Here is a 15,546-nt window from a genome sequence, read left to right on the forward strand (position 1 = left end):
TAAGGACGACAGAAGAAGGAAGAGTGTTCTTAGCTTGCTTGCCCTCACCTCCATCAGCCCATTCATTCCTTCTTCGAAATCCTAGCAAACCAGCCTCGTGGGACTAAGAAGCTATTAGATTCTTGGGCTTTCCATTCATAACTAGACATTGGTGGACTGCAGCCTGGAAATCATTCCAATAAGTCCCCCCCCCCCACACACACATATAGAGATTCATTCCATTAGTTCTGTGACTCTAGAGGACCCTGACTAATTCAACCACTCATCAGTGACATCTTTTTCAAACGTTTGCTTTATTGAAATTCTTTCTTACAAAAGGTCTGAAGTATTTTAGGCCTAGTTTCCATTAGTCCCTGAAATACAGTCCACGGTCATTTCCATGTCCTCATAGGTAGGTCTGTAAACTATTCGACTTTTATTTTTATGGTTAAAATACTTTTCAACATCTCTTTTATAGATATAAAACCAAACTTGTGTCCCCCCCACCCCACCCCATGTAAAGACCACGTGAGAAAGTTACCTAAGTCTTCACCAGTTGGGTAACTGGGCTCTTTCCCGGAATTATCAAAGTGGTATTTATGCACTTTTAAAATATCTTTTTTTTTCTAAATAAAGACAACAACCTTTAGTATATCTTTTAAAACATAACCATTGTGATGTGCTGAGCTATGTGATAAGGAGTGCCACGCTATACAGGCATACATACATCGGCTCTGGAAGAAGATGCATGAGTACATGCATGTTATGTAAACATAACAGTTGGTCAGATCATGAGGACAGTAGTGAGTAACGCAGCTTGCAAGCAAGAATGATCAAGATCACATATAGGCTTAGTGGCTAGCCAGGATCTCTCGGGAGAACTGTACCTGGGGGTACCTAGGTCTTCTCACTCCCAGCAAGATAATGCTCACCTCATGGGATATGTGACTGTGTCTGTGGCCCTGCTATAGCCAGACAGGTCTGCCTTCGATTGCTATTCCCTAGCCCCCCAGTTCTGGAACACACGTGCCATCTAGTTCAACCTCCTCCTTGTGTCAATAGCAGAACGGGGCTCTCTCTGTAACCAGGAGGGGAGTGCAGCTCACAGGCTTCATTTCCCACGGAAGGTTATAGGAATTCACACTTCTTCCTGCCCTTGGGGGATTTATCAGGACCGGTTCCCATCTGATCACAGGGTTATATTTAAAGGGGCCTGGAAGGTACAATGTCACCAGCTGCCCTGGGACACAGCCTCTAATGACTGATGGACTCAGGTTACTGTGGATGGCTTCCTTGTCACCCTCCAAGTCAGCCCTCCTGTGAGGATGTTTGACTTGGAAACCCATCCTGTCTGATCTTATACGTACTTGCTATAAGATCTGGAGTACACAATTTTCCAATAACCAATGTCTACGGCCCAAGCTTGTTGCTCAGGCCTAAGAAGGGTACACCAAGGTTCATGGGGGAACCTTGTCTTAGTCTTGATCATCCCTGGTCTTCTAACTTGGAGGCCAGATGAATGGGCCAAGTGAGCACTACCTGGAGGCAGGGTCCTGCCCTGATTGCCTTGTATTAACACAGAAAAGTGGTTAAGTGATGTCAGCACCCAAGATACAACGTAGCACAGCACAGTAGTCACTCCCTTCTCTTCCTGGCTCCAGCCGGGTTTCTGGCTTCTTCTGGTAGCTGGAATTTTCTTATGTTTTCTCTGCCCCTTCCTCATACTAACATAGAGTGTGAAGAGACAGAGGAAAAGAGGGGAAACAAAGTCAGTAAGGGTTTCACATGCAGGGGAGGTGGATGGTGAAACTCTGGAATTAAGGAATTACCTGCAAAGCCAATGACCCATAACCACTCCCACCTCCATTGCAGCTCTTGCCTGTGACATCATATCAGCATGCATCTGTAACCAAGAGACCATCTATAACATAGATTCGCTAGGCCCGTGAATAGTCTTCAGATAGCTGAGCATACTGGTGGTTCAGCTGACTAGCGCCCCTCATATAGAAACCCCAGTGGAAAGGAAAGACAGAACGTAGGTCCCGCTGAGTACGTTGGAGCAGTCGTCTGGAAGGACAGTGACAGCAGGTTGCCTTGGAACCAGAGTAGGGCCGGCTGGCAGCAGGGTTGGGGATAGTGCTGAACTGGTCATGAACCACGGTCAGGTGGCTCCAAGCAATCCTCCTACCTCCCCAGAGACACAGGAGTGTGGTCGCGGCAGGGCGCTGGCCTTGGACTGCACCCATTTTCAGAAGGTGGTACACGTCACCCCGGCATCCTCGGCGTGCCCACAGTTTGTCACTCCCCATTTGGCAAACTGGCAGTGGAAGATGGAGTGCTCGGTCCCCTTGCAGTTCACGTCGTCCATCCAAATTTTCCCTGTGCCTGGAGAGAGAGGTGCACACAGCTCCTTAGCAGCTATTCCGGAGGCAGAAAGGGAAAGGGGGTCTATGCCTGTAAATGACATGACCGTGGCCTGTTTGTCCCCACAGGCTCTCTTTAATCTGGTAGAGGCCATCTTCCCTCTCTGCTCTACCAAGAATGCATCTTTATTATAGCCTTAACTTCCTATGGGTGGACCAGCAATAAGAGATAATATTGATGTTTGTATCTTCTATGTGTCAGGCCTCTTATAGATGGGAGCCTCTATGGTCCTTACCATTATACTCTGGGGTAGATAGTAAGAAACAATTATGCACAGAGAGCCATTGGGAGCAGATTACACAGTTTGTCACAGGCAGGGTCTAATTTCCAACTCAAATCTTGCCACCTAGGCCCAGATTGACCTTAATGACTGACTCCCCCTGACACTGAGATTCAGTACCTTGAAGCCTGTATGAATGAACAGTTTGGCAAGGCCTAATCAGAAGAGTAATGTCAGACAGACCCTGGATTATCCCGTGGCCCAGAACTGATATCTTAGAACCAACATTGCTACAATGGTTCCATTCTGGGAGTCCAAGACCATAGTTCCAGAAAGATAAAGGGTCTCCAAATCTGACATTATAGTCAGACATCCTCAAAACATTAAATCATTGGGTTAGTCCCTCTAATACAGAGTCCCTAAGACTTGCAGCTAGGAATGGGCCAGTCTGCTGGTCTGAAGGTGACCACACATGGAGAGCCTGGAGCTTTAGTGGGTTGTCACAGAATAGCGTCCGAGCTCCAAATGGTATTAATGTGGCACTGGTATCTTTCTAGAATACCGGGACTTAGGGCAGCTGGGATAACCTTCCAGAGTGAACAGAGGGCTTGCCTGTGAGGAAAAGGAAGCAAGCTGTGCGAATTACCCTGGGCTCCTACTGATGAACTGGGCAGCAGGGGCCTGGGGGTGGTGGTGCCGGTGAGCTCTTTGTGTTGATGGCTATGCCTGGTTCCAGATGCTGGCTGCCTTCTAGAAGGATGACTAACGCCATGAGTCCCATGGAAGCAGTAGGGTAAGTGTTTGTATCACCAGAACTTGTAAGATGTGCAGAACGATGGGTCCCACCCTGTCCTGCTAAGGCAGAACCTGCGTTTTCAGGGAAGCTGAACTCTGCTACTTCTTAAGCCCTGGTGACAGCAGCAAACGCAAGCCCGCACCACACCGCACCATGCAGCATGCCTCAACCCAGGGCTCAGCACCATGGCAGGGGTACGCTTTAGTTTTCCTAGTGGGAGGAGTCTTCCAGGATATGGGATTTTTCCTGTGAATCCTGGGCAAACCTGCACTGCTGCTTGCCCCAGCACCCTGATTGGTTAGTCCTACGATGTGTAGTATAGTATGAAGCGGAAGTGTTTCCCTCACAGGGCCTTGTTTTAAGCATTTGTTTCTTTGTGGTGGCCCTGTTTGGGGAGGCTGTGGAACCTTTAAGAGGTGGGGCCTATTGAGCAAAAGGAAGTAGGTCACTGAAGTCCTGGCTTGTTGGGAGCAGTGAGACCCTAGATCCTGAATTTCTTGTAATCCCCTGATCTGAGTGCCTACAGCTGCTCTGAGCACGAGACCTTCAGGAGTTCATGATGGCAGGAGAGTGGTTTCTGGTAGGTTTGGCTGGGGCGTGGCTATCTCTATATAATCTGCCCCTGAACACAAGAAAGGGGGCATTCTTGGGGAATTCAAGGATGACCCATGTTGCTGTCTCTCTGTCTGTGTGTGTCTGTGTATTTTAACCTCCAGCCCCCTTGCCCGAAGCTCATGAACTGGGTGCCAGGGCACAGAGCTCAGACATGGGGGCGCGGCACAGGCTCTGGAAGTTATATGCACCCCCTGGCTCCAGCCTGATTTCTCTGTTTCCCCGTCCACTGGAATGCAAGAGGGGCCGCCTCCCCACTACCACTAGGAGCGGTTGTCACCAAGCTTTCCCAACCAGGATGAGCTGCAACTCTCTGAAACCAGGCTTTCCTTCCTTGAGTTGTTAGTGTATGGGATTTTAGTCACAATGGTAATAAAAAAATATAATGAATACAACAGAGGAGCATAAAGCACAAGGCTGAAGGTTTTAACCCAGGTTCCAGTGTCACTGGCCTTGTCACCCCGCAGCAGTCAACACGATGTTTCTGTATTGGGAAGGGCTTTGGTATCCATGGTAGCCAATAGGAGAGGTAGCCAGGGACTAGACCGGCAACTGACCTCCATCCTGTGTCCTCCCCCACAGCCAGATGATCCCTCCTTTTTTTTTTTTTAGTGGAATCCTTGAGACTATGAAAACCCCCAGTTTTGTCACCTGTCCTAGACCCACCCACGACATCGCTTTACAGAGAAGGTCAAGGGACTGACTAAGCCACGGTGCTCTTGATGAAACCAACTACATGAATGAAGCCGCTTAGACACGTTCCATGGAGATGTCCAGTGTCCTCTGCCACAGGATTGCCACGCAGTGAATCCAGGACAGGACGAGGAGTAGGGAGGGGCCTCTTTCGCCGTCTGCTTGGGCCCTGTCTTCACCAGAGCCTTTATCTGGCTCTTATACAATAAAGCCCTTGGAGGCCCAGCAATAGCTTGCAGATTAAACGTCTCCTGGAAAGCGCATCACTTCACAAATTACCCAGGAAAAGGCGGCAGGCCCCAGAGCTCTGCAGGATTAGTCACACCCAAAGCGAATAAAGGGGACTAACAAATAAAGAACGGGCCCAAGGCCACCCATCCCAAATGTGCATGCAGGATGTGGACACTGGAAGCCCAGCCTGGGGCTCTGCCAGGACTGGCCAGTGTCCAGCCTCAAGAAGGCCAGTACACTTGGAGCAGGGTCATCTCAAGAGGAGGCCCCAAACTGCAGCTCTAACAGGCGTGGGGCACTGCTAAAGAAGCTGCAGACATCTGTGTCCCCCGGCCCAGGTCACAGAAGCCAGTGCTCTGAAGACACCAGGCACTCATCGTCACCTCTGGCTACACAAGGTGAGGTACCAGGATCAGCCTGGAAACTTGTTAGGACTTTATCTTGCCCTGGGCGATCCAGGGATCTATGTAGCTCTGAGGAGCCCTGTGCAGGCTAGGCAGACTCCACCCTGGTTGTGTCTCTTGAGGTTCACAGTAAAGCTCCAGGGCCAAAGGGCTCACTCAGCACAGAGCCTCCTGGTGAACAGAAAACAAAGCAAATGGGTGCTTCTTACCATGGGGTGAGATTGAGACACAGCCCAGGCTGGTCTCATAGAGCACTAGGTTGAAGGTGACCATTCGTTCACCAAATAAATGATCTGGGGGTCTCCCCTCCACTCGGTGCTCTTCTGGGTGTTTAGAATAAACCAGTGAACAGCGTGGGTGACAGAGACATGCAGAGTATGCCACAGGAGTTAAAGTGTGTGTTCATCATGAGCTGAGGAGGCATCAGAGGGCCTGGAAAGCTCCTTCCAGGAGACAAAATAGAGCTGACTTTTAGAGCTGATGGGGAAAGGTACCGTGCAGAGACAGGCTGACAGGAGATGGCATCAGGTACCTCTGAGAAGCACAGTAGATAGAAGCACCCTGTGACAACTGGGGAGTGGTAGGAAGTGACTTAGGAAGGGCTTTGGTCAGGGAGGGCTTGGTAGTAAGGGTGCACATCTAAAACCCCTTCACCTGGGGGGAGGAGAAGAAGGATTGCATCCTAGAGAGTAGCCTGAGCTACATAGGGAGCCCAAGGCAAGCCTGAGCTATATCGTGAGACTGTCTCAAAGAACAATTAGGGGGAGGGGTTAAAAAGAAGGACTTTGTTGCTGAGCCAAGGGAAGCTAATCTGATCCCAAGAGCAATACAGGCCCACTGAAGAGTCAGAACTGGGCTAACACAGGCACCCACTCATCTTAGGCAGGCGGCTGGCAGCTAGAGAAGGCAGGCCCACTAACTGACCTGCAGGTTGTGCTGGGACAGCACAAATGATAGTGAATAAAAGCTCAGAGCTACTCTCAGGTCCCTGGGGCCAACAGCCATCTTCACACCAGAGAATAGTGAAAAGAGATGAGCCATGGTGCCAGCACCATACTAAGAGGTTGGCACACACAACCCCGTCTACCACCGGCAGCCCATCCTTAGAAGGAGAGAGAAGATGCGTGGACAGGTTAAGGAACCTGCTCAAGTGTCAAGTTGGGAGCCTAGGCCCCAGCCCCTTGCATCTATCCCAGCCCCCAGGCATGGTCTGGACTCCAAATCCCAGCAGGCCAGGTCCTGACCCCTCCCTCGGGATGGGGTCAGGACCACTCCCCATGGTATTTAGGTGATCTCCCAAAAGAGGAAAACGTGGTCTCCCTTTCTTCCTCCAGGGGAGTTGCGTTTTTTTGCATCTTCCCAGTTCCCCCTCTGGGCCACCTGAGAGCGCACATCTCCCATTAAACCTGGATATTCTTAATTTGGCTTGTTTTGATCTGGCTTGATTGGGAATTTTTGCATCGGCAGGGAGCTCACGTCAGGAAATATTCCTAACTTCAAGGATGTCACTGGATTCAAGCACAGGAGTCTAAGTCCAGTTTCCATGCTAAGCATTCCTCTGCGCTTAGGAACACTGTCTAAGGTGGGGCGGTCAGGAGGAAGAGGAAGAGGCAGATCAAGAGACCCTGGACAGGTGGACACTGTTGACTCTGTAAGACTTGAGGATGGAGCAATCAGGGAGTTGGTGATGGGGTGGACGTGCCCAAGGCCTGGTTTAGATGGAGTCTAACAGAAGACGGTGCTATAGGCCCTGATAGAGGTAAGGATCTGGTGGGAAGAAAGTGTGGCCCATTTGACAGGTGCATGAAGTATCTGAGTGGAGCTCTCTGGACACAGAAGGGCCTGAGGCTCAGGGGCCTATTCCAGGACAGAGAGAATGAGCCAGGTCGGGTCGTGGCTGAAGCCCCAGACGTAGAGAGGAGCTTCAAGGACAGCCTGCGGAGTGTAAGGAGGGGCTGGGGAGGAGGAGAAAAAGGAGGAGGAGAAGGAGGAGGGGGAGGAGGAGGAGGAAGAGAAGGAGGAGGAGAAAGAGGAGGAGGAGGAGGAGGAGGAGGAGGAGGAGGAGGAGGAGGAGGAAAATAGAGATCAGGACGCCAGAGTGTTGAGCTGGTGGTCACTCATCAGGTGGCACCAAGAATCAATACACGATGGGACTCTGCAGACGGCTTTCAGAACTAGAACCGCAGTAGTCTATCACGGGATGAGAAGCTAGGCAGTTGTGAGGAGTGGGGACCTTCAGGGACAATCCATTTAGCAGAGGACAAGCCACCCACCCTCTCTCCTCAGGCTACACTATGAGTCCCTGTAACTATTTTAGCTCAGAGGAAAGGAAAGCTTAAGCCTTGGGCAAGGTGGTGGGCCTGCCTGGTACCTCACGTCCACTCCAAGCCCCTATGGTGGGCATCTGCCACTCTGAGTGTCAGGTCACCAACCGCTGAGTGTGATCTGATGAGCTCAAATCCTGGTCCCCTGTGCATGGGAAGGCAGGTGTTCATGACAGATGAGCAGCAACATCTTAGCTCCCAGGGGCCTAGGCTGGAAAGCATCCCAGAGTCTGTAAGCCCCTTTCTCAGACAAGCACACCAAGATGCAGAATGGAGAGAGGCTAGGCCCAAGTGCACACAGCCCAGGAACAGGGAACACAGAATTGAATGGTCAACAGATCTGATCGATGCATTGGGAACTATTGTTTTGGATTCTAGTTCACCCAAGTTTCTCCATGTTTAAAGAAAGCGTTTTTCAGTATGAGGTGTGTACTGAGAACAGGAGTGAGGGATGGGGCCCCCAGGGCACAGTCGGCTAGATCACATGATGCAGGCTTTGGTGGGAAAAGGCCAGGCCTGGAATCCTTCGATTGCTTCCCCGTCATCTAATCCGTACCTTACCTTGCCCAAAGCGAGCTGTCCGGTACACGTCCTCAACGCCATGGAAGCCCAGCATGCGGCACACGACAGCCCCATCCTTCCTGTCCCAGCCGTCGTCGCACACCGTGCCCCAGCGACGCTCATGGAACACCTCCACTCGGCCCTCGTGTGGTCCAGAGCCATTCACCAGGCGAATCATTGTGAAATCCACACCATCTGCTAAGAGAGTCACCATGACTACCTATCTCTGGACACTCCAGGACCCCACCCAGGCCTTGTCAATGACCCCACACCATCTGCCAAGAGAGTCACCATGACTAACTATCTTTGGACACTCCTAGACCCCACCCAGGCCTTGTCAATGACCCCCACACCAGCTGCCAAAAGAGTTACCATGACTACCTATCTCTGGACACTCCTGGACCCCACCCAGGCCTTGTCAATGACCCTCCTTCCACACAGGGAAGCGAGAGCTAGAGCTAAAGATGTGAGGTCGCAGTGTGTCATTCCTGCTTTTTTTGGTCTGTTTGGTTTGTTTCGAGACAGGGTCTCATGTAGCCCTGCTGACCCTCCAAATGCTTGGATTACGGCGGTATGCCACAAGGCTTTAGTTTTAGTCTTTGACATCTCTCTTCCTGACTACTGATTTCTAAAACAGAGTTTAAGTGTATAGCAGAATTGACTCCAAAAACCTCTTCTCAGCACTGAGTGAGTTTCAATTCCCTGAACCAGTTTCTATTCATTTCATGGATCAGACAACTAGCCACCTCTGAGAGTTACTGAAAACCCAGCTCCCACCAGCACTCAAGGGGGACACGGGGTGGGTGGGGGAGTGTAATGGGAGAACACGGGAACCTTGAAGAGGAAACTGGTGGGAAGATGGAACCCAGAGGCTACGTGTGACCAGGGAAACTCCCTGGGGACTGTAGGGAACCCAACGACACCAGAAGTCAGGTGAGACTCCTGCCTGAGGCTTGATCTCAGACTGGCTACAGGTTTCCCCAGACCTGTCTTGCCTCGTCAACACCAGGTCACTTGAGAGTGTGTGTATCATCCTATGCAGTGAGGCTGAGAACAGAAGCCTGTTGAGGTCAGAGGTCACAAGCCAGGCAGCCTTGAGGATCAGGTGAGAGCAAGAGCAAAAGCTGGACCATGGCAAGCGGGTGGGGCTGGTGTTCAGGGAGCCCCTGACTTAGTCTCTTTGCTCTGCTTTGTCTAGACTGGCATCATTCTGTTCCCTAACTCACACAGCCGAATGAATGACTGAGCATCTGTTAGAACAGATGGAGACACCCATGGATAAAGGATGTGCCTTCATGAAGCTGACAAACGCCTAGGAAACAAATAGTAAAGCCAGGTGTCATGGCGTCCATCTCTAATTCCAGCACTTGGGAGGCTGAAGTAGGAGCAGCATTAGTCCATAGGCTAGCCTGGGCTATGTGCTAAGAACCTGTCTCAATATATGCATTTCCAAGTGGTGTTAAGTATATAGCTAAGGACAGAAGATGGGAGCAGGGGGTGTGGAAGGTATCATCTTAGAAGTGTAGACAAGGAAGTGGGTGGAATGAGGTGAGGTGCCATCTGGAAGGATGAACAAGAGAAACACAAACACTGAGTTTTTCCTGGTAAGGTTCAGACTGCCCCAACTCAGGGACTCGGGTCCAGAAGTAGTTCCTTGACAGTCCTTGACCTCCTGGGCTCTGATAAGGAACATGGAGGCTACAGATACACGACTTCCCTCGGTACATCTGGAGAGTCACCAAGCCTTCTGCCCAGAGTCTGTCTCTAGCCCAAGTAGAATGTCATGTCTCACTTAGAAATTTAGGTTTTCTCTGTGTAGGGGATTTCAACCCGGCTTATTCCCAGCAGTTTCTTCTCCAGCCAGAGTTTTCCTATTAAACAATCTCCCATCATCCAGAAATGCTCCTGCCCCATCTTTTATAGATCAGCCTCCACTTAGCCAGATCTGGTGCCTGAGAGGCAGCCTCAGCCAGTGCGATGGTTTGAGTGCAGAATGTTCCTGCAGGCTACTGAGTCTGAAGGTCCCAAGCTGGCAGTACTCTTCAGAAAGTTTTGGACTCTTGGGAGGTAATGGGAAACAAGCCTAGCCTAATGTCCTGTTTGCTCTCTGTTTCCTGATGGCAATGTGACCAGCTTGGTTCATTCTCTGACCACCATGTATTTCCCACCACGGCTTCCCTGCTGTGCTGTTCCGTAGCTGGAAAACCCCCATTGCTTAAGCAATCGTTCCTCATTGGAAACACGACAGACAAGGGATGTGATCTTAACTTGACAGCTTGTCCCCAACCTGCAGTTAACAGCTCTTGGGCGGAGCTCCCCCTCTGTAGCCTCCACCTTTCAAGCCTAGCTGATATACCAAGATGCCCACAGGATTGTACATCAGTTCTTTTCCCTTCTGTTCTAGGGTTGAGGATTATGGACACCACAATGCCTGCAGGTAGAGGTTTTCCCTTTTATACTGAAAAGACTGCAGTTACCCCAAGGCTTAGCCCAGAAGCATCCCTGCTTGGAAAACACTAGTCAAGTAACCAGGGCAGGGGATTGGCTGCTTGCAGCCATGTGGCCACCTTGCTCTTGCAGTTCAGTGGGCTCATTGTTTGCTTACAAGCTTCCAGGGGTGTCAGTGGTTCTGACCTCTGCTTATGCCTTTCTACTTTGCTTCCCCAGATCCTAGAAACTGCCTCCTATTCCTAGACCCACTGAATTGCCTTGCACAATACCCAGGCTGCTCCTGGTGAGGGCTCCTATAGCCCTCACCCACGCTGAAAAAATCTTCAGGGTTTCTATGCCCAGAACTCCCTCCTAAGTCAAAATGGAAAGGGCCACACTTGGGTCAGGTCATGGAGAAACGAGTGGGTCCAGACTAGAAAGTTCTGCAGTTCCCGAGGCTGTGGAGGGCAGTATCTTGCTGCTGCTTAGCTGTGGGCTTCGGATGTCCCATCATGTAGCATATGGAGCTATCTTAGTTCATGGGGACACATCAGTGAGCTTTTCCAATCATCACAAATGATTGGCCAAGATTTTGAGATGACACAAAGCCTTCATGTGACACACGAGGGGCCAGAGGCACAGAGAGGGGATGTGACTTATCCAAGCCATCCCTATGAGTAGGAGAGCAGAGATCTGTCTGCACTGGGGGCTTAACCCAGGACCAGAGCTGTGCTCTTTTCTGTCTCAGAGTTGTCCGTTCTTCCTGGGATCTGCATGGGGTAAGGGAAGGACACAGCAGCCTCGGCACTGGAGGAAGCCAGGTGCGTTGGTCCCTCTCCTGTGCATCACCTGTCCCTTTCTTATAAAAGATTGGTACCTGCATTTCTATTTCCTATTGCTCACTTAGCTCTCCATCCAGATGTGCCTCTGGAACTCCCAAGCACATTCCTAGGTTAAAATGGATTCCAAAGGACTGTGGAAACAAAAGCATTGTCTTCTTCCTTGTGTTACACAGGCAAACCAACAGATGAAAAGGAGGGGACCATAGAGGGTGCCAGCGACGGCAGGGGACTCAGGGATGCCCGGCCACCCCACCCCCATGCAGAGATGAGGACACTGAGGCAGAGGGAGCAGTTCTTTACGGGAGGCCAGGCCTCCCTCTTCCCAGAGCACCGCTTTTCTTCACTCCCAGCACTGGGCCATCCCACCAAGGGAAGCTGGTGACAGTTAACTCTGGAGGTCCAAGGCGGGGCTGGTACTCCTCCATGCAGAGGGCTCCACTAGAGGTTGCTCCAGGAAGCTCCAACCTTAGGCCATAGGAGTTTCCCCTACTTCCCCTGCTGTGACAGTCCCGGATGCCCAAGCACTGATCCGGTTCAGCTGTGAGCACTAAACAGGTCTGATGGCCAGGGCTGCATGGGTGGATATATGTTTTCATGAGAGAGCCCATCTGAGTACCTCACGATTCCTGTCTCTCTCTTGTACTCATCTTAACTTCCAGGGCATGGCAAGCTGGCAACAGGGACATGGGTGTGTTGTCCCATCATTTCTGAACACAGTGTTAGGAGACCATCCTAGGCCATGCCCTGTAAAACACGGTAGCTGTGCCTCTGAGGCAGCAGCCCAGGTAGGGAGGAGAAGAGCATGTCTGGGGAAAGAGCTGGTTGGGCAGGGTCCACCAGGGCAGGCAGCTAGGGTTCTTTTGGATCTGATACATGAGACCCTCCGCCTCACTCCTTCAGCGCCACTGTCATTTCCCAGTTGATGAGAGGATCAATGGTAAGAGGTCTCTTCTTGGCAAAAGCCAAGCCAGGCCCCTTTGAACTGCACTTCAACCTTGCCCTAAGAGACTTCAAGAAGACATAGATATCATTTCCAACAACTCAAAGTCAACGCCCTAGAGTGACTGCACCCAGCACGAAGGCGCTGTCAGAGCCACAGCAAGTTCCTGGAGCAGCCTCGCGCTCTCCCAGGCGAGCACTAAGGGCAAGACCTCTGTGTTCCGCATCTGTCCAACAAGAGCCACCTGCTTTGATAACCATCAGTTACCAAACCCATATGGGCCGCCCTGGCACTACTCAACTTCCTTCCTTTTGTAACTCCCCTCTCCTGGCCCTGCCAAGCCCTGCACCTCCTTCTTGGCCCCTCTTGCCTTTAGTGCATGTCACCGCTGTCCAAATCAATAGAGAACTCACTTGATGCCAAATTCTTTTCCCTGTGGCAATAGTGACTGATGTTTGGATCTGCTCAGTACCTTGCCACCAGTGCCAGTTTGACTTTGCCAATTCATGTGGTAAGGCTGGGACATTTGATAAAATGATCAAGGGGTGTGCTGTTCCCACAGCCCGTGGCACTTCCTTCTATGTGGGAAAGGTTCAGAAGAGAGGTTTAGCTCGGAACATCTGTCCAAGCCACTGTAATGAAAATTCCAGAATCACTTAGAATCTCTCAAGAATATGAGCTGGGAACTGTGGAGAGGGGGAATTGGAGGCAGGAGCAACAAGTCTGAGAATCAGGAATTGGTATCCCCAGGCCAAGTCTGAGATGAGACACTAGACGAGCTGACCCCTTAACTTACAGCAGTGGCCCAGAGCCTCCTTGGGTTCCTTCATTCCTGACTGTACGAGACTTGCCAATATGATGGGCCTTTTCCCAGACCCATTATCTAAAGTGACTCAGATGACTCCTATGACTCCCAGAAACAGCTCAAGAGGACAGAACGCGGAGCAAGGCCACACCCACCCGAGGGTTGACCTGCCTCAGAGAACTCCCTTTGTGAGCAGAGGTCTCTGCATAATGTCTAGCCCTAATCACAGAAGTGGGCTGCCTCTGCCTTCAGGGCTGGCTTAGAGTGTTAGTGTCACCGGCCAGTGCCACCTCTGGACACATAGCTAGAATGGTGCCAGTGAAATCACTAGTGGGTGTCAAGGACTTAGAACATCCAACGCCGTGAACTCCAGCAGATCATCCAGCAGCACTCAGGTTGACTCTGGGCGTCTCCACGCCCTGCGGAGGACAGCTTGCATAGCAGGGGCCGCAGCACAGACGGCGTGCAGGAAACCTATCTGCACACCATTGGGGGCTGCTCTCTCCAGTTGGACTGGTCTCCTCATTTCCTCTCCTCTCCCCAGCTTCTGGCTCCTTTGCTTGCTAGAGGGGAGGGAGTGGGGGTGCAGAAGCCTGGCTCCTGCTGTCAGCAACTCTCGGCACACTAATGCAAACTGGATGTGACTTGTTAAGCAAGGCAGTTCCGGAATGATCCGGGAATTCCGCACCGTGGCTCAGGCCATTCTTGGGTGGCTAACACAGTCCTTATAAATCTAATGTGTATGGGGATTCTTCTTGCAGAAGCATTGCTTTGTTCTTGCTATCCTGTAGGAGAAGCAGAATCCTGGGGAAGAAGTCTGGATCTGGGTCACGGTTCCCTGAGCCCCAGGTGGGAAGTGGTCTTGGACTTGGGTCCCTCCCCAAAGCCAGACTCAGATCACTGATCTTTCCAAGGGCCTGACAGCTGCTCACGCTACCTCTGGGTATGGGAGGGAAGGCAGAGTATCTCTAGGGAATCCACCCCAGGACTTTCTAACTGGCATCTGGTTTTATTTATAGGGTGCTGGCATCTCTGGCTGTCCCTGGCATTTCTTCATCCACTGGCTCCTTTACCTTGTTAGCTCACCCTGTGTGGGGTGTTTCGTGGCTTCTACTGGGGGGCACACTGTGAACTATCTTTCTACTCTCAGCATAGCTGAGCAGCTTGCTTCAATCCCCTGCTGCTGGGCAGATCTGGGAGAGTCACAGAAGTGGTTCTGTAGCTGCCATCCCTCAGAGCTGGTTTCCAGGCTGAAGCAGGTCTGGAACTCCCATCATGCTTTGGTCAAGAATGGCTCAGAGCTGTCCCCAGGCATGACCCCATCAGAACCCAGTCCTGGGGAGGTTTCAGGTAAATCAGGAGCAGTGCAGGGAATGGAAGTCTGTCCATTGAGTGCCCGAATGCCAGGTACGATGGCCAGGTGCCCCATATGTGTATCCTGTGCCGTCCACAACAACTCCATGAGTTAGTTGTCATAGCTTCTCCCATTCGACAGAAGAAATGGGCCCAGAAGTGTCAAGTGAGTTGCCAAGGGTCACACAGGGGTGCTTAAAGCCATAGCCTCTCCTTTGCCAAACAGAGCGAGCCCCTGGCCTAACACTGGTGGCCGCTGTCTACGAGCAGCCCTCTCCAAATGTAAGGTGCTTTTCTCTCTGTTTAGGAGTCCCATTGGGTCTTCAGCACTTCCTGTCCTAAGCTACAGGGTATGTGTCTCCGACTTAAAGCCTTGTCTGACTGCACATAGGAATCAGCCAGGGAGATTCTGAAGCCTCTAACACAAGGACAATCTTGAACAGTCTGGAGTACTTTGAATACTATGAAGGAAGTCTTCATGCACAGCCACAGCAGTATTAGAGCAGGTCAGATGTAGCTATATGCTCACCACCTGACCAGCCTTGTCACACACATAGAGATCACCTCTGGGAAGGCTTCCCTGAAGGGTGCCCCCTGTCTTTGCGGATTATTACACTGCAATTTCCTCTCCTGGATTCCTGTGCACCCCACCCCTCCACTATGTATGAGACTATGACAGCCATCCAACATCCAGTTGTGTCCCCATTTAGACACAGAGACACTGGTGTAGCAGGAAAGTAGGTATGGAGAAAGTCACCAAGATTAAGATACAGGGTTAGAGAGATGATGGTTCGGTGCTTAAGGGCACTGGCTCCTGCTGCTCTTCCAGAGAACCAGAACTTGGTTTCTAGCACTCATGTTGGACAGTGCACAACTGGTTGTAACTTCAGCCCCAGGGGTCTGACACCTTTGTCTTGCCTCCATGGGCACTG

At 51.2% G+C, this 15,546-nt stretch overlaps 1 protein-coding gene across 1 annotated transcript in view; it reads right to left on the reverse strand.

Annotated features, from left to right (window-relative positions):
- Positions 1–296: 296 nt before the first annotated feature.
- Positions 297–15,546, reverse strand: part of Scara5 (scavenger receptor class A member 5) — a 97,701-nt gene continuing 82,451 nt past the window's right edge. The window contains exons 8-9 of the mRNA XM_005355505.3: positions 8,245–8,439; positions 297–2,364 (exon numbers count right to left, since the gene is read on the reverse strand). Of these exons, the coding sequence (XP_005355562.1) occupies positions 2,228–2,364; positions 8,245–8,439 (332 nt within the window). The 3' untranslated portion in view covers positions 297–2,227. The remainder of the gene's footprint in view (positions 2,365–8,244; positions 8,440–15,546) is intronic.

The sequence above is a fragment of the Microtus ochrogaster genome, chromosome 17, assembly GCF_000317375.1.
Source record: "Microtus ochrogaster isolate Prairie Vole_2 chromosome 17, MicOch1.0, whole genome shotgun sequence".
Lineage (NCBI taxonomy): Eukaryota > Metazoa > Chordata > Mammalia > Rodentia > Cricetidae > Microtus > Microtus ochrogaster.